At 44.0% G+C, this 20,009-nt stretch overlaps 1 protein-coding gene across 6 annotated transcripts in view; it reads left to right on the top strand.

Annotated features, from left to right (window-relative positions):
• Positions 1–20,009, top strand: part of LOC124605280 (DNA ligase 3) — a 640,740-nt gene that overhangs the window by 290,723 nt on the left and 330,008 nt on the right. For 5 of the 6 annotated variants that reach the window (XM_047136859.1, XM_047136858.1, XM_047136854.1 and 2 more), the window contains one exon: positions 6,977–7,219. The exons of the other annotated variant lie outside the window; for it this stretch is intronic. In XM_047136859.1, coding sequence (XP_046992815.1) covers positions 6,977–7,219 — 243 coding nt within the window. The remainder of the gene's footprint in view (positions 1–6,976; positions 7,220–20,009) is intronic. 6 annotated transcript variants of the gene reach the window in all.

Here is a 20,009-nt window from a genome sequence, read left to right as displayed (position 1 = left end):
CTAAGAGATTGTCCAGAATTATTCCCAACTTCTTTGCAGGAGAAGTTATTTCTGTGCTGTTTAGGATTAAGGGTGGAAGAGATTCTCGGAACTGAGAGATAACCAGTTTTTTGTGAACGATCAAGATTGCTTTCATTTTAGATGGGTATAGTTTCAAACCTATAGTCTGCGCCCGCTCTGATAAAGCAAGTCAGTCGGCATTTACGTACTTGATCGCTGTGTAAAGGTTTTTGGGCTTACTCTTAAATACCTAACTGAAGGTCGTTGGTGTATAAACGATATCTGCAATAGGAGATAATAGTCGACACATTATTAAAGTATGATGTAATGAGAAAAGTATAGGGCTCAATACTGATCCGTGTGCTACCGATGATATTACATTCCTCCATTGTGGCTTCTTTGCTGCGATCATAACACAATACTACCGGGATGTAAGATTTGAATGGAACGATTGTACAGCACCTGAAAACAAATTTAGGTATTTGAATTTAACAAGTACTATTTCAAAGTCGAAAGTGTCGAAAAATTTGTTGAAATCCAAGGAGCACATAATAGTCTTGTCTACAGCATGGTTCAGTCAGTTTTACAAGAGCCGCCGTCGCGCTGCAATTTTTCCAGAAACCAGATTGTTGTTCATCCAGAACGTTATTTGATGCTAAGTAATTGGCAATCTGGTCATGTATTATGTATTTTAAAGCCTTAGAAAGTGCTGGTAGAATGCAAATGCATGTGTAGTCAGAGGCTTCTTTGACAGTTTCGTTTTTGGGTAGTGACATTCTGAGCATTTGCTTCCAGGCTATTGCGAAGGAGCTGGAGGTCAAAGAATGGTTAAAAATGTTCTTTATTGCGGACAGTAGTGGATCGACAAGGAAGTTGATCATTTCCTTATAAAATTGTCGTGTCCTTTAACTGCCGAACGCATGTGCGCAATTTACTTCCTGACTGTTACTATCATCCCATGGTGGAAGACTGGTACACATTTTCTTCAGCACCGCAATCCAAATTTCATTCAATATTAGTTCGCTGAGGTGAAAAGAGCGTTGAGAGCACCGCTTAGAAATCATAGGGATGCTCAAGCGCCGGGGAAATTGAAAGTTTTCCTGCCACTCATTAAGCACGTGACTGACCGCATAGGAAAAATCTCGAAAAAGCGGAATATCACGGTTATCTACACACCCACACGGAAGATACAATATCACCTACAATAGGCCAAGGATGCTCGCCAACCGCTGGAAAAAGCTGGAGTTTGTAGGTTTCCGTGTACGTGAATACTACAAAAAGAACTGTCAAAAAAACTGCTCGAAGAGCACAAGGGCAATTGCAGAAGAGGGGAGATTGACAGATCAGCTGTTTGCGGAACATACTTCACAGCCAGGAGGTCACCACATTCTTTTTGATAGGTCTCAAGTAATGGCAGCCACAAGCGCGTACCACGAAAGGCTTTACAGACAGACAATAAAAATTGTGAAACACCCCAGGAATTTCAATAGGAAGGAGGAAGGCGTGAAACTGAATGAAATTTGGATTCTGGTGCTGAAGATAATGTGTACCAGTCTTCCACCATGGTGCGGTAGTAACAGCGGACGACGGCAGTTGACAACGGCAGTTGACAACGGCCAGTTCGCTCCCGTATTCAAAACACGTGACGTTACGCCACTGCGCGGAAGCGAAATTTTGCTGTAGTCATTAACGAGCCAGGGTGTGAATCGGACATTCAACGAAGCTGCGATCCCCCTTGAAAATGCCCTCCGCAGATTGGTATGATACGTCGGGTTTTTAAGTGAAATCCATTCGACCACGGCATAATAGCCCGGAATATTTTATTAACTGTGACTATTATTACACTGCAACTATTTCACATTTAGTAATAAAATTTAGATGCAACGTAAAGATCTCGCAATGGATTCAGTATAGCATGTACAATTGTCAGCATATATATTTACCACCTGGAGTAAAACACACTTGCAATGAAATCGTCCTCTACAGATGAAGTTATTTACTATAAATATTCCCCTGATGACGCAGCGCTCTTGATAGATGGGAACGCAAATGATATTAACAACGCACTTGATATGCTCGATAAACAGGATAAAAATATAAAATTTATTGTTAAATATGAAAACAATGGTAGCGTCAGTTCCTAGACTTGAACATTAGTAAAAAAAAACCACACACACTTCCAAAGTCGACAGAAAAACAGTAACAGACATAACCATAGAAACCCAATCTTTTCACCCCACAACACACAAACGTGCTGCATACAGAGCACTAGTTAATAGAGACAATAAAATACCACTGGATAAATATGTGAAGCATGACGAACTCAGCATGATCAAATAAATAGTTCCAACTAGTGACTTTGATGATACAAGTATTGACAACATCGTACAAAATAGAAGAAAAAATAAAACTGCTACACTGAAAAAAAGGAAAGCCACTACTTGCACACCGTTCACAAGATTCACAATCTCTGTTACAAATTAGCAAATATGTTCAGACTGCACAGTATTTCGTTCAAAAGGCACAACAAACTAAAACACTCTCCCACACACAACATAAAAACAGAGTCAGATAAACACAATCAGGCAATTACAAAATAAATGGGTGTATTACACGCAAAGCCATCTATGCACGGCCTGTTCAAGAAAATTTTTGCACACAAGCGACTTACCATTTGCTGCCCTACTTTGCTCCCTTTTATCCTTGTACACTTTCAGTGTCAGTTTTTGCTACTAATTCATATATGCATTGAATACAAATGTTTCACTAGAACGCCGTTTATAACAACCCTCTCAGCTTGGTGCCCTAAGCAGCCGCTGATAATTGTGATTCGTCCTGTGTAGCAAACTTAAAGTTCTGGTGTGTTTGTGCTCGTCAACTTTGCGCCCCAAGCGGCGAGAAGTGTCACTTGGACTTAAACCATACCTGCATGTAAGTAGTCAAGACTGGGAGAGATTTTCAAAAATTATACAACTATCACACAAATGTCTACCACACAAAAAATTACTCTAAATCATCAATAGCCACCCACGACACTGGCCATCGATTCCAGGATATCGCGAATGATGATCACATATTACATAAAATGGACAAGGGATGCTAAAAGGACTTACATGAATAAATCGAAATCTTCATTCATGGCACAATACAGGGTAACAAGTTGCTAAGTAAGCGAGAACATTTTAATGTAAATTTATTCAAAAATTCACTATGTGGAGTGGTCATTTCATTAATATAAACCACTAAATCACACTACATACTATGTGTCATGGTATATATATTCTTATTTTGGTGTTTGTTATTTTAGCAACCAAAGTAATTTTTTATCTTAGCTGTTACAAAACTTTGAAATGTGAGCAACGGAAGCTTGGAGTGTTAAGTGATGGTAGTGTGTTCATTCTCGTACTCTGTGTGTCGCATTCAGTAAAGACCTCAAAGAGATGGTATAAACATACAACTCACTTAAGGTAAAAATTGAAATAAAGTAATATTTCTGTAGAGGGGCAAATTGCTTTGCATAGCTTCTCTGGCACACCCAGCGAATACACATCATCACACTGCAGAATAATCTAGAATTAAAAATTACCGCACGTATAATTGTATAGCACCTGATGACGGCAGCATGCTGTCGAAATGTGAGTCCCCATAAATACTGGTAAAACGCGTCTGAAGTAGAAAAATTATTTTATAAATTTTATATTACATTCGCTGACATAAAAAAACACCATAAAATGTGGATAAATTTAAGTTCACTGTTATTAAGTTATTTTTGTAAATAAAGTGTAGACATTTGAATGATAAATGGTAATGGCAAGAACCAATGAACTGTTTTAGAAACATATCAGTTTAGCGGCTAGTAGCTGTTATAAAACCTATTTTAGCGAGCAGTTGTTACCTCGTCATTATTTCGACCGTCATACGTCCTAGACCACACCCACTATGTACCGAAGAAATATAAAATTTTGGAAAGGATGTATACTGTCCATTGTCATTGACTATATTCATTTATTTTTTATGAGAACCACAAAAACGTTTAACAATGCCGTAACCGGTTTCGACCAGCCAGTGGCCGTTATCAGCCTAAGGCACATACTGCAAGCGGTGACGCAACATTTCCATTGCACTGTGTTGACAACGCATTGCGAAACGTCGGCACTTGCGGCATGTTCCTTCAATCTGATAATGACCACTTGCTGGTTACGGCGTTGTTAATTGCCTTTATGCTTGTGTTAAAAATAAAGAGCATAAATAAAACATGTCAGGATTTTGTTCAATTTGCTTTGCTGCCCGGCAGTGTTGCAGCTCTCTTGTATTTTCAGTTTATGGATATCCAAACTATTGCGTGGACGAGGGACTACAGCTGATGATATACAGGGTGTTACAGAAAGGTACGGCCAAACTTTCAGGAAACATTCCTCACACACAAAGAAAGAAAATATGTTATGTGGACATGTGTCCGGAAACGCTTACTTTCCATGTTAGAGCTCATTTTATTACTTCTCTTCAAATCACATTAATCATGGAATGGAAACACACAGCAACAGAACGTACTAGCGTGACTTCAATTTGTTACAGGAAACGTTCAAAATGTCCTCCGTTAGCGAGGATACATGCATCGACCCTCCGTCGCATGGAATACCTGATGCGCTGATGCAGCTCTGGAGAATGGCGTATTGTATCACAGCCGTCCACAATACGAGCACGAAGAGTCTCTACATTTGGTACCGGGGTTGCGTAGACAAGAGCTTTCAAATGCCCCATAAATGAGTCAAGAGGGTTGAGGTCAGGAGAGCGTGGAGGCCATGGAATTGGTCCGCCTCTACCAATCCATCGGTCACCGAATCTGTTGTTGAGAAGCGTACGAACACTTCGACTGAAATGTGCAGGAGCTCCATCGCGCATGAACCGCATGTTGTGTCGTACTTGTAAAGGCACATGTTCTAGCAGCACAGGTAGAGTAACCCGTATGAAATCATGGCGGTGAATCGAGGAAGTACAGCACATACTGACGAAACTAAAATGACCTCTAACATGGAAATTAAGCGTTTCTGGATACATGTCCACATAACATCTTTTCTTTATTTGTGTCTGAGGAATGTTTCCTGAAAGTTTGACCGCACCTTTTTGTAACACCCTGTATATGAGAAAAAGTCCACCACCGCTGTATCATGAGAATGTCTTCATTCTCTCAAACGACTAGTTTCGGCGGCACATTACTGCCATCCTCAGGCCCCACCACTGATAAAATTGTATTAGATTTCCTTGGCGCTTTCGTTATAGAGTCCTCGGTGCTAGCGCACGTGGGCTAGCTTCTCTCAGGAGTGTCTACTCGACACGGTGTTGTCTCCACCGTGTGGTATTGGCGACATCACGGTGTAGAGACTCTGAGGAAAGCTAGCTCACGTGTACTAGTAATAAGGACTCCACAATAAATGCGCCAAGGAAATCCACACTGAAGCGCCAAAGAAACTGATACAGGCATGCGTATTCAAATACAGAGATACGTAAACAGGCAGAATACGGCGCTGCGGTTGGCAGTGCCTATACAGACAAGTGTCTGATGCAGTTGTTACATCGGTTACTGCTGCTACAATGACAGGTTATCTAGATTTAAGTGATTTTGTACGTGATGTTATAGTCGGCGCCCGAGCGATGGAACAGAGCATCTCCAAGGTGGCGATGAGGTGGGAATTTTCCCGTATGGCCACTTCACGAGAGTACCGTGAATATCAGGAATCCGGTAAAACATCAAATCTCCGACATCGTTGTGGCCGGAAAAAGATCCTGCAAGAACGAGACCGGCGACTGAAGAGAATCGTTCAACGTGACAGAAATGCAACCCTTTCGCAACTTGCTGCAGATTTCAATGCTGGGCCATCAACAAGTGTCAGCGTGCGAACCATTCAACGAAACATCATGTGGGCTTCCGGAGCCGGAAGTCCACTCGCGTATCCTTGATGAGTGCACACCACAACGCTTCACGCCACGCCTGGCCCGCCAACACCGAAATTGTACTGTTGATGACTGGAAACATGTTGACTGGTTGCACGAGTCTCGTTTCAAATTGTATCGAGGGGATGGACGAGTACGGTTATGGAGACAACCTCATGAAACCAGGGACCCTGTATGTCAGCAGGAGACTGTTCAAGCTGGTGCTGGCCTTATAATGGTGTGGGGCGTGTGCATTTGTAGTGACATGGTACCCCTGATACATCGAGAAGCGACTGTGACAGGTGACACGTACGTAAGCATGCTGTCTGATCACGTGCATCCATTCATTTCCATTGTGCATTCAGACAGAACTGGGGAATTCCAGCAGGACAGTGCGACATCCCACACGTCCAGAATTGCTACAGTGTGTCTCCAGGAACGTTCTCCTGAGTTTAAACGCTAACGCTGGCCTCCAAACTCCCCATACATGAACTTTATTGAGCATATCTGGGATGCCGTGTAACGTGCTGTTCAGAAGAGATCTCTACCATCTCGTACTCTTACAGATTTATGAACGGCGCTGCAGGATTCATGATGTCAGTTCCCTCCAGCAGTACTTCAGACATTATTAGAGTTCACTCCACGTCGTGTTGGGGCACTTCCGCGTGTTCACGGGGGTCCCCCACGATATTAGGCAGGTGTACCAGTTTCTTTGGCTCTTCAGTGTAACACTCCTCTGGCAGTGGTGAGGCCTGAGGATGGCGGTAATGTGCCGCCGAAACAGGTCGTGTGAGACAATACACACATTCTCAAGATAACAGCTGTGGTGGTACTTTTACTCATATGTCTCTGGTATTTTATTTGTAAAAACCGCTATCCAGGTTTAGGCTTTCCCTGGGTACGCAGAACTTCTCAAGGAAAATTTTGCAACGGTTCCTTTGAAAAGTAGACGGGCGACTACCTTTCCTATCCATCTCAAATCCGAGCTTGTGTTCCGTCTCTAGTGGCCCTAGTGTAGCACCTGTTGGGTCGCGCGTGTTTACAGAGGGCGCTGCTGCCGCCGCAGCCTCAGCGAGCAGCCAGAAGGGCAAGGCGGCGCCCGCGCCTGCTGCCGCCCCGTCGGCGCCCGCCTCCAGCGCGGGGAGCAAGCCGTCTGCGGAGGACCGCGCCCACAAGGACAACTCCTTCCGGGAGTTCCGACGCCTCTGCGCGGAGGTCGCCAACCTGCCGGCCTACGGCGACAAGACGGCCGCCGTGCGCAAGATGTTCACCTCGGGCACCAGCGGCGGTGAGTCCCTCGCTCCCCTGTCTCTGCTCAGCCTGCTTGCGAGCGAACTGAACGCGGCACTTGTCCCATCCGCTCCAGTTGCTTTTTCAGAACTTCATTAAGTTCATACGTTTCGAGCACAGCATTGTATAGTAGTGAACCGTGGACTGTTGAGAAACCGGAACGGTAGGGAATCAAAGCATTTGAGATGTGGTGCTACAGACGAATGTTGTAAGTTAGGTGGACTGATAAGGTACGGAATGAGGTTTTGCGCAGAGTCGGAAAGGAACACGTGTAAAACACTGACAAGGAGAAGGGACAGAATGATAGGAAATCTGCCAAGACATCGGGGAAATGCTTCCACTGTACTAGAGGGAGCTGTAGAGGGCAAAAACTGTAGAGGAAGACAGAGATTGGAATACATCCAGCACATATTTGAGGACGTAGATTGCAAGTGCTACTCTGAGATAGAGGTTGGCACACGAGAGGAATTCGTGGCGGGCCGCATCAAACCAGTCAGAAGATTTAGGACTAAAAAAAAATAGTTCATATGAGCGGTTTCGGTTTTCATATTATTCCATTATCAAGTGCATCTGAAACTGAAAGATATTATTCTCATCTTCTGGCGAAGATGAACTGCGCCAGAAGATACGAGAATGATACTTATCGAAAAGTCGCGGATTTTCGACGCAGCTACCCGGATGGAAGCCCGAGATGATTTCATCAGCAGTATACACCAGGAAAGCCTACATTCACATTTGAAAGATATTAATACATAAAATGATGGGCATATAGATATTTTAGGATTTGAGAGACAATTCATATATTACATTCGAGCATAAGTTCGTAGCGGTTTTGTTTTTCATGTTAGAACTCAGGTTACTACAGGTTTATTTATCGATTGTCGTTTTTTATTTGCGGGGTGTTGAAAGCGGAACATTTCCGACATCATCTTCTGTTTCAGTTCAGTAGAGCGAGGATAGCAGCTAAGGCAGCCAGAAACATTTGCGCCGTGTGTGGGGATAATGACACTGGACAGAGCACGGGAGGGAAATGGTTTTCTCGATTAAGAAGGATCGTTCTGACCTTAGTGACTCTCCATGTTCGGGAAGACCTTCGGGGTTTGAAGATCGTTTAAACGCATTAATCCACAGTGATCCACGTCGGTGTACTCGAGAGCTCGCAGCTGTGGTTAACTGTTGGCAATCCACCATCGGGCGGCATTTGCATGGAACGTGGAAGGTTCAAAAATCTGGTGTATGGGTACCGCATGCTCTAAGCCAAAAGCACAAAAATCAGTGGGTGACAGCATGTGCATCTCTGTTTGCTCTTCATCAACTGGCTCGTGAACAACACCGACCATTCCTGGCCTGTATCTTTACTGGTGAAGAGAAATGGTGTCTGTAAGAAAGGAATGGTTGAGCCCAAACAAGCAACAAATCCCTGTACAAAGACCTACGTCTTTAGTTGTTAGTTTCACAGTACTAGTTCTACCTACCTAAATATCTACGAGTATAAAGAAGAGTGTCTCTCTGTAAGTCATAAAAAATCTACAGTTTTATTTCGATCTTGATGAAATTTTGCACTCTTTACCTTCAAGACAAGAGGAAGAGATCACTGTCCACATAATATTTCGTAATCTGAATTGAAATTTGTGTGTGTGTGTGTGTGTGTGTGTGTGTGTGTGTGTGAGAGAGAGAGAGAGAGAGAGAGAGAGAGAGAGAGAGAGAGAGAGAGAGATCACAATAGCGATACATCAACACGATATCGACCTTTTCCGAAATAGGTAAACGATCCATTTTATTTACCGTCCACACTGGCGGAATGTTACGTGATACCACGTACTTATACGTTTGTGACTATTACAGCGGCATCTATCACAAAGCGACAAAAGTGGTCCAACTAAAACATTCATTTTTCTCTACGTACTACACGAATATGTAATAAAAAATGGGGGTTCCTATTTTTAAAAAACGCAGTTGATATCCGTTTGATCTATGGCGGCGCCATCTAGCGAGCCAACCATAGCACCATCTGGTTTCCCCCTTCAAGCTAGACAAGTTTCGTTCTTTGTAGTTTCTTCGTTTGACGCTTATTTCGTGAGATATTTGGCCCGGTCACGATCAATGGACCAATGCACTCGCATAAGCGACGGGTACTCTAGATTTGCTATGAAACGACTTGCAATACCACGCAGAAAGAGTTTAAATATTTAGTTGGCGATGAGAGAGCAAAAACTTACAACGATCGACAGTTTGGATTCATTATCTGTACATCAAAAGCACTATGTGCTAAATTTGCGGGCATGCAGCACGTGAAGACATTGCTGGTACGAATAGTAAAATTTAAGTTGCACACAGTGTCTCAGTCGCAGAGGTTTCCAATGGAACTAAATGAAGAGTACAGAGATTTTATGTATTGCAGGAAAATACGTTGGTTAATTCAAGGGTAGAATGTTTCGATCTAAATCTCGCTAGTGTGGAATTTATGAACGAAAAAGGAGTGCAGGAACGAAAATTAGAACGCCCGGAATGGATTGCAGACCTCCCATTTTAAGTGGACTTGACTGCACACTGCCCACTGTAAGGCACATTGCAAGGTGTTCTTCATTGCTTAGTGTAAACTTTTAGATGGCAGACCTCTCCCTAGTCCTGAATCGGTAGAAGTCGGTAAACGTCGGGAGGCTTCGGTAGGCACGCAGTTTCGACTGCTGCAAACATTACGTAGCTGACTGTGTTGTACAAGGTAGCCATTGTCGTCCGCTTCGTTATTGTTTTGCGCTGTACTGTTCTGCGTGTTTTTATTGTGCAGTTGTGCTAAACATTATCAAAATGAGTGAAGAGGCAGTTGCTGGCCCATCTCGGGAGTCGCCAACAACCCCTACCGGTAGGCCTAAGGTTAGAAGGAAACCAGTATTACGTAGCGATGTTCGCAAAATTATATTGCGTGTGATTGAATAAATACGAAAAACAACCTGCCATTCATGGGTCGTAAATTTTATTTCTATTTCAGACTGTTTCCTTTCCTTGCGATAAGCGTACTTCATTGCTGCAGTTAAGATATTTATTAAACACTAGCTATACGCCCGTGCTTCGCAACGGAAGAAATCTCGGAAAGTTGTTGACCGATTGATTTAAAATTTTGGCACAACGTTTCTTAGGAATACGCCCGTGGTTTTATATACTTTTTTAACACGTTTGCGAAACGTGTTGCGAATAGAAATAATAGAACAAAACGTCATGCCTGACGCGGCACTTTTTCACGCATCTCGGTGTTTACCACGTCATATCTCCTGAATTATATGTCGTAAAGAAACATAAATTAGCCGGCGCATTTACTGATACATGTGGATACTGTATGCGAAATATGTTGCGATTAGAGTTAATAGTAACGAAATAATACATTCAAACGTCATGCCTACTGCGGCAGATTTACGGTATGTACTGAGAAAATGTAGTAGGGGACAACCTTTTTTTCCTTTCATTATTTTGTGGAGGGTGTCAGCGAGAAAAATTTTGGTAAAGGTTTGAAATTGTATGTGACGTTTGTTGCTAGTCGCTAAGTGCTCTCATTCTGGAACCTTCGTGGGCGTACGGAGAACAAATCACCAAAATTTCATCGCAATTAGGTGAATGGCTTGGGAACGCACAGAGGGCAGACTTACATACATTCATTTTTATATATAATGATTGACAGTTATGTTATTCTATATGACCTGTTTAAGTATATTTAAATTTTATAATTAATAGTTTAACATTGCGGGGACTGAAATAAAATGAAAAAAAAAAAAATTGCTAGCAGTGGGAAACGAACCCGGGTCCACTGCACGACAAGCCTTTACCTAATTAATTGCACTACGCAAGTTACAGTGTCTAACTGTTGAATCATTGTCCATTACTCGTTTGGGCGTTCGGAGAACAACTCACCAAAGTTTCATTACAATCGGATGAATGGTTTGTGAGCGCATAGTAGACAAACATATATATATATATATATATATATATATATATATATATATATATATATTTTTAATGGACATGACGATTTCAGTTTCGTTTACGAACAACATTTAAAGCGAGTTTTACTTCCAAGCCTTTCGTCTGCTTTCGTGTAATCATGACACGCAATTTTTAGTGCCAGCACTGGAACTGGTAGGCGTGCCTTGTCCCCCCCCCCCCCCCCCCCCAACGGCTCCTCTCCCCTCGCCAGCCAATGCTTCCTTCCTCCTCTCCCCGCACTCCCCTCACATCTCTGCCGTCTTATAGTTAACACTCCGTAGTTTCCACGTCTCCATAACGAGGTTGCAAAGATGCTACGATATTTCTATGAACATATATATCCGAAAGAGGATTTTTCTTTTATGAAACTAAATAATTTACGTTTTCGTGGCAACCTGAGCGTGAAAATGTGTGAAATTATCTGCGCCTGTCGTATGCCGACAGTTTATGCCAGATAAAAAATATATTTCTTCGATGCGCCAAAAATAATTCAATAATACTAAAAATTTGTTTCGCTTTTGATCTATGTTGTTGAGAAATGTGAAGAAAAAAATCAGGTTGTACATAGTGCAGTTGCATTGCCATGTAAATGCAGCACGTTAGCAATTTCCCTCTCATGCTGAGACAGCGCGGCGTGGCGGTGTGGGAAATACTATGCCAGCCGGGCTGAGTGCTATAGCACTCGTGCCAGGGCAAGGCCCGTGAGCTGAATTCCTAGCCTCCCCTCATATAGACCGATCTGTAGGATGCAACAGTAATGGAAGATGGAGAAAACTAGCTCTCAACCATTTTCCTTTAGTTGCCTCTGGGAAAATAACTATTATTAGTATAAGAAATCACGTATACAAAACCAGGTTGATTTTATTCGGTATTCCAATACAACATATTCTTTCCCACTGTTTTGGCTAGGAAACCCTAGTTTTAAGCATAATGTCCGTTCAATGCAACGGCCTTACACCACCTTACTGGCCGTGCGGTTAAAGGCGCTGCAGTCTGGAACCGCAAGACCGCTACGGTCGCAGATTCGAATCCTGCCTCGGGCATGGATGTTTGTGATGTCCTTAGGTTAGTTAGGTTTAAGTAGTTCTAAGTTCTAGGGGACTAATGACCTCGGCAGTTGAGTCCCATAGTGCTCAGAGCCATTTGAACCATTTGAACCACCTTACTGGGAGAGCCTGTATGCCTGCATTGTAACACACGGCTGGTCGATGTCAGAGCAAACGTCTTGCTGCATCAATAACCTCCCCATCATCCACGTATTGCTTCCCGCATAGTGTAATCTTAATTAGACCCGTCCGCCCCGATAGCTGAGTGGTCGGCGTGACGGATTGCCGTCCTACGGGCACGGGTTCGATTCCCCGCTGGGTCGGAGATTTTCTCCGTTCAGGTACTGGGTGTTGTTTTCATCAGTATTTCATCCCCATCCGGCGCGCAGGTCGCCCAATGTGGCGTCGAATGTAACAAGACCGGCAGCAAGGCGGCCGGACCTGCCCCACAAGGGGCCTCCCGGCCAATGACGCCAAACGCTCATTTCCATTTCCATTAGACCCAACTCGTTGCTCCTTATGATGTTCTGGTAGATGGCGACGAACCCATTGGGCGCACACCTTTGAGTATCCCAACTGGTGGACGAGTGGGCCAGCACTTCGAACACACACATCCAGTTTTGCAGCGAGGTGTCTGGTTGTGATTCGTCGATCACCTCAAATGAGTGTGTCCACACGTTCTAACATTGCACGATTCACTTCTGTGTGCGGCCGGCTGGCACACGGGAGACAGGACAAGTTTGAGCGACCTTGGTGCGGTGATGACAGACGCTTCGCCCACCGACTGCCCTGCTTTTGTTCACTGCCAGGTCTCCGCAGACGTTCACCAAACGCCTTTGAACATTGCGATGCTCTGTTATCTGACGAAAGAAACTCAATGGCAGTTCTCTACTTGGAACGCACCTTAGTTACAGACGCCGTTTTGAAGGCTACGTTTAGCGCCGCCACATATCGGAACTTCATGGGCGGAAGCGGGAATATTTCACGATGTCCCACAACAAATTTCGCATATTTTCAACCGAAATTGGTCGGAAAGAAAGTGTTGCGTTACTTATTGAATGCCTGTCGAAAAGCACAGTTCATTCTCTGCAATTTAATTGCGCAAATCTCTGAGGAACCAAAAGAAAATTCCCTATTGTTTATAACTTGGTGCTGTAGGAAGATAATAAAAAGCTGATGTCACAACGTATGTTGTCTGACACGTTTGTAACGTGATTGTGCTAAGCCCGTAGTAGCTGCATCGTAACCACACCCACTTTGACGGAGAAAACCAAGAGCGTTCGCCCGGGTGACGTACTGCCCATCATCGGAATTTTCCGCTCGCGGAAGCTAGCACAACAAACACGCGCATCGAGGGACGAGTCGGCGGTCTTTGTCTGTTAACAGACCTCGTGGTAACGTCCCGTTCTGCAGTCTTCAGTACTTCGCGCCAATATTACTAGTCTCCGATGCAAGAAGCGTCAAGTTTTCTTCTCTTTATCAACATGTATAAGTGAACATACCTTGCACTGATTGACGAAAAATTATAATTTATGTAGACACGAAAGAAAATACTATAAATAGAAATGACCATATCTTTCTTACGGAGAGAAGGAAGACGGGCATACTACATTAAAGGAAATGGTGCTCTTGGGGTAAGTTGTTAACGAGTGTGTTGGTCGATCGGCTGGTCGATTATTCGTAAACAGAAAATTTCACCGTGAATTTAAACATAGCAGATTAATAAAACGATAAAGCACAATTAAAAGATAAAAGTGAAATATTTAAGACATCATACTCGGAGACTTCAATTACTTACAAAACGACCTCCCCCCCCCCCCCCCCCATACACACACACTCAAACACAAATACGCTTACTCTTACAGGTAATATGACATTCGTGACGATACCCCTGTGTCCATGACCTGATATGGATAAAGCTAATCACCTTTCGCTTTTCTGATCTCAACCTCTCAAATACAGCTCGGGTCTTTAGACAGAGAAAAACCATGAAGAATATACTAATGGTTTTTCTCTGTCTAAAGACCTGAGCCAGCATCCCTTCATACTGTATTTCAGAGGTTGAGATCAGAAAAGCGAAAGATGATTGGCTTTACCCGTATCAGGTCATGGGCATACGACTTCCCGTAAACACTTTGATCATTCTGTGCTCCAATGCTGTATAGCGTAAAAGTTAATCAAAATAACTGTATTTCTGGTACCTTTATTAACATAAAATCGGTTACGCTGTAAATGACCAACTTCAGCTGACACCGAAATTTCACTAACAGTCTTCGTAATTCAGAAAACAGCAGAAATATATGGCAATTTCATGGCTTAAAAAGTCTGATCGCCATACATAACGCTAAGAGGCACATTATGGAACACGAGTAGCACACTAAACGCTTCGCTGACCGCTTGGATCTAGGACGGCCATCAGCCAGTTCATGTAGAGAACATACAGCGGCTGGACAAAAAGAAATGGGAACATCGAAAACACAACGCACTGCAGTAGATAATACCGCGTAGGAAACCCGTTGGCATTCCAAACAGCTTCTAGTCGTCTCGGAATGGATAGAGATAGGTCTTGTATTATTTTCATGGGATTTTACATCATTTTTCCTGCAAAATAGTGGCAACCTCAGGTACATACGCTTCTCTTCAAAGCAGACAACAAAGGCTCAATAATATTGAGTCCTGGTGACTGGTGGCCAGGAGAGATGCAACAAACTATCCTCTTGCTCATAAAACCAATGCTGGACGTGTGAGCTGTTTGAACAGGTGTCCTATCGTCTTGGAACACAGCATCACCATTGGGGAAGTCCGCAGCTTGTGTTCTAGTGGCTAGCGTTGCTGCCTCTGGGTCATGGGGTTCCGGATTCGATTCCCGGCCGGGTTGAGAATTTTCTCTGCCCGGGAACTGCGTGTGTTGTCCTCATCATGTCATCATCATTATTTGTGACAGCGACTGGATTGGATTGTGAATAAAAAATACACTGCAAAAATTGGGACTTTGTACAGGCGCTGACGACAGCACAGTTGAGCGCTCCACAAACCAAACACCACCACCACCACCACCACCATTGGGAAACGAAGATGCCATGGAATGGACTTGATCAACGAAAATGGTCACATAATTCTTGACAATAACACGGCATTGCAGAGGCAGTTTCAGCCTGGTGCACATAGCCTACCATGATATGGCTGCCCAAATCTTCACCGAACCCCCACCGTGTTTCACTCTTAGGAGGAAAACTCGGCCAGCAGTTGGAAACAGTGAAACAAGAACCATCCGACCACGCGACTGTTCCATTGCTCCGTAGTCCATGTTTTACGGCTTCGGCGCCACGTTTACCTATTTCGCCCTTTTGCATGAGTAGTCTTGGTATTCCAGCTCGCCTTGCAGTTACCACCTTCAAGAGATTCCTTTGTGCTTCTTGGTGCTGACAGGGTTCGCAAGTCGGATATTTGGTTCTGCAATGTCTTTTCCAGCTATCGTACTCTTATTTTTCCGAAAAACCTCCTCAGTGACCATCTGTCACTCTCGCTCAACACACACTTTCATCGGAGTTTTGACTTAGCGGATAATGTTTCATCGCTTTCCCAGTATGTGGTATACAACTTTGATGTGGTGCCTCTTGAAACACCCATCACTTCAGCTTCCTTGGTTACAGACACACCCACCATACGAACATTAACAATTTGCCTTCGTTTGAATTCATTTAGCTCCGGCATAATGGACTCAGAAGTGCGCAGAACACTGTTCTGATCACAGCTGGGGCTTGCGAAGTAGGACATTGGACAAGTGCTGTTCGTAGTCAGATGCAGCACTGAAACCTGCAGACTTGGCTAGCAACTGATTTTGTGTCCAAGCAGCATTTCTCTCAATGTTTCCCTATTTTTGTCCAAACCATGCATGTGACTGTTTACTTTCAGTATAGCAGCGCAGACGTTCGGGGGACTACTACTCGGCACAGTGGTTTGCGGTACTTGCTACTACTTAATCAAGTTCCACACACACATTATGTCGATTTAGTACCCTTCGGAAGCTCTTACCAGTGCCACATAACAAGGTATATACACTACTGGCCATTAAAATTGCTACACCAGGAAGAAATGCAGATGATAAACGGGTATTCATTGGACAAATATATTTTACTAGAACTAAGATGTGATTACATTTTCACGCAATTTGGGTGCATAGATCCTGAGAAATCAGTACCCAGAACAACCACCTCTGGCCGTAATAACGGCCTTGATTCGCCTGGACATTGAGTCAAACAGAGCTTGGATGGCGTGTACAGGTACAGCTGCCCATGCAGCTTCAACATGACACCACAATTCATCAAGAGTAGTGACTGGCGTATTGTGACGAGCCAGTTGCTCGGCCAACATTGACCAGACGTTTTCAATTGGTGAGAAATCTGCAGAATGTGCTGGCCAGGGCAGCAGTCGAACATTTTCTGTATCCAGAAAGGCCCATACAGGACCTGCAACATGCGGTCGTGCATTATCCTGCTGAAATGTAGGGTTTCGCAGGGATCGAATGAAGCGTACAGCGACGGGTCGTAACACATATGAAATGTGACGTCCACTGTTCTAAGTGCCGTCAATGCGAACAAGAGGTGACAGAGACGTGTAACCAATGGCACCCTATACCATCACGACTGGTGATACGCCAGTATGACGATGACGAATACACGGTTCCAATGTGCGTTCACCGCGATGTCGCGAAACACGGATGCGACCATCATGATGCTGTAAACAGAACCTGGATTCAACCGAAAAAGTGACGTTTTGCCATTCGTGCACCCAGGTTCGTCGTTGATTACACCATCGCAGGCGATCCTGTCTGTGATGCAGCGTCAAGGGTAACCGTATCCACGGTCTCCGAGCTGATAGTCCATGCTGCTGCAAACGTCGTCGAACTGTTCGTGCAGATAGTTGTTGTCTTGCAAACGTCCCCATCTGTTGACTCAGGGATCGAGACGTGGCTGCACGATCTGTTACAGCCATGCGGATAAGATGCCTGTCATCTCGACTGCTAGTGATACGAGGCCGTTGGGATCCAGCACGGCGTTCCGTGTTACTCTCCTGAACCCACCGATTCCATATTCTGCTAACAGTCCTTGGATCTCGACCAACGCGAGCAGCAATGTCGCGATACGATAAACCGCAATCGCGATAGGCTACAATCCGACCTTTATCAAAGTCGGAAACATGATGGTACGCATTTCTCCTCCTTACACGTGGCATCAGAACAACGTTTCACCAGGCAACGCCTGTCAACTACTGTTTGTGTATCAGAAATCGATTGGAAACTTTCCTTATGTCAACACGTTGTAGGTGTCGCCACCGGCGCCAACCTTGTGTGAATGCTCTGAAAAGCTAATCATTTGCACATCACAGCATCATCTTCCTGTCGGTTAAATTTCGCGTCTGTAGCACGTCATCTTCGTGGTGTAGCAATTTTAATGACCGATAGTGTGGTTCAGTTGGTGTTAATTTGACAGCTGTCAACGTTAAAAATTACTTGCGTACATCAGGAAATTGGCCATGTTTAGACACCGTTATCAGTTCCGTATGGGCATGACAAAAGAATCTTCACCATGTTACTAATTAGTCACGATCACAGTTGTGTAAGTATCCCTTAGAGTTATTTTCCATAACCAACCTTATCTGACTTTCGATTAGCTATTACTTTGACGAAGTTTAGTTGAAATGTCCTGCAGAGTATTTTTATTCCTCGAGCAGCATGTTGTGGTTCCAGTGACCGAAAAGTATCCACAGACCTAGGACAGCCTTGGCCCCGCGGCATCACGTACAGTACGCACAGTGGCAAAACTCTCGTGCCTGCGTATGTTCACCTACTTGCACCTGAAGACGTTGTCTTCAGGTACAATCCCGCAGCATTGTTAGCAACGATGTGCGTGTGGTGCTGCCTTCTGACACGGTCCCCGATAAAATGTCGCGTGGGAAAGCTGTATCTCCTATTGCGTAAGTGCGTGCCCTAATTGGCTTATCACTCTTTATCAGTTCGTGCCAAGTGCGTAGCTGAGAGCAAAATATTGTCTCACTCGTAACGACTTAATCACGAAGGGTCGCGGCTGCTGTATTCGGTCCTGCTATACGGCGGCATTCTGCTGAGCTCTCTGACGTCATGTGCGCCTCGCTGTCTCTCACGAGACGGGTCTTATTCTTTTTGACTGTTCTCCTTGCGCACCCGAGGAGTCCCGTTCAGGCCGCGATAATACTTGCGATTACGCCGACCCGGGATTTCCGCGGACTTTGCCAGTCATACTGTTGTTAGTAAATCTCTCTGAGACAATTCCATCTGAAATTGTTTAATTCTGCATCACCGTATATTCACATTTCCACCTCCATTCTCTGACTGTTTACGGCGGAGAGTACCGCTTTCGCTTCTCACGTTCCCTGTTCAGTTCGCGAGTGGTATGCAGTAACAACGACTATAATTTCTCTGTCTTCATTGTCATTATTTCCCGAGATATGCAGGGCGAGACGCGTGATACATAACACCCGTTTTATTTCGTGGCTGGTTCATGACATAGATACGAGATTTTCGATAAAAAAAAAATGCACGCAAAGGAGCACGGCATTTCGGAGTATGTTTATAAATCTTAACTCTTGCATAAACGAAGATACAGAAGCAAGCGTGTTTGTTTTTAATGCCATTACAAAACTCTTGAAAAGACCAGTGCAGTGATATAAAGCATGTGAATTTGAACTGCAAATTTTCGCAAAAAGACCTGACAATACTAATATTGGAAAGCAACACAGGCGGAAACTGCTACTACGGTGCAAATACCCACCATGTGGAGTTCTCCTGCCAAATTGCAGAGTAAGATACATTGGTAATTACAAACTGGCACGTGTTTATATTACAGCAGAGGTGTCAGATTATACATCTGCTCACACATCGCTAACATCTCGCGAAAAAAAAAAAAGTCGTCATATACGAAAAATAAATTTGAGAATAAAATTATTTCCCGAAACGCGTCGTTAAAAAAATGAAGAAAAATTTGACAAACAGCGTCTTATGCTTTTTAAGAACTAAGAAAAACATTTTTACTGTCAGTCTTTCACCAACCATTTTTAGGTATAAAATAAAATTATTGTATTCATTAACAAGACCTTAGCTGTGCTGAGAAGGAAGCACGCCATTTCCAATTATTTAGGTACAGAGTGGACAGCTGAAAGTTGTACGCTGTCAACTGACAAACTTCAGCAGACAAAATACCGAAGTGTGAAGAAGAAGAAGAAGAAGAAGAAAACTTTGTGTCGTCATACTTCCTTTGCCAAATTTCACGAGGGGTGCCGTGCAAGCCGCTAAGTAACGATCCTCTTGCATTATTGTAGTGCCGTACAACTATAACACAGTAACTTTCAGTCCGCAGCTCGTGGTCTAGTGACAAGCGTTGCTGCCTCTAGATCACGGGGTCCCGGGTTCGATTCCCGGCCGGGTTAGGTATTTTCTCTGCCCGGAGACTGGGTGTTTGTGTTGTTCTCATCATTCCATCATCATTTGTGACTGTGGCTAGATTGGACAGTGTAAAAAAAATTGCACTGTGGAAAAATTGCGACTTTTTCAGGGCGCTGATGACAGCGCAGTTGAGCGCCCCCACAAACCAAACATCAAACTGTAACTTGCAGCGGTCTTACACTGTTCCCGAGTCAGCTAGCGAAGTGTTTTGCACCACTGAAGTCATCAGTATGTTGTCAGGTGACACTTGTTTGCTTCAGCTGCTCCGGATCTGGTAACACCATGTT

The sequence above is a fragment of the Schistocerca americana genome, chromosome 3, assembly GCF_021461395.2.
Source record: "Schistocerca americana isolate TAMUIC-IGC-003095 chromosome 3, iqSchAmer2.1, whole genome shotgun sequence".
NCBI classification, from domain to species: domain Eukaryota; kingdom Metazoa; phylum Arthropoda; class Insecta; order Orthoptera; family Acrididae; genus Schistocerca; species Schistocerca americana.
This window is presented reverse-complemented; position numbering and strand designations above follow the sequence as displayed.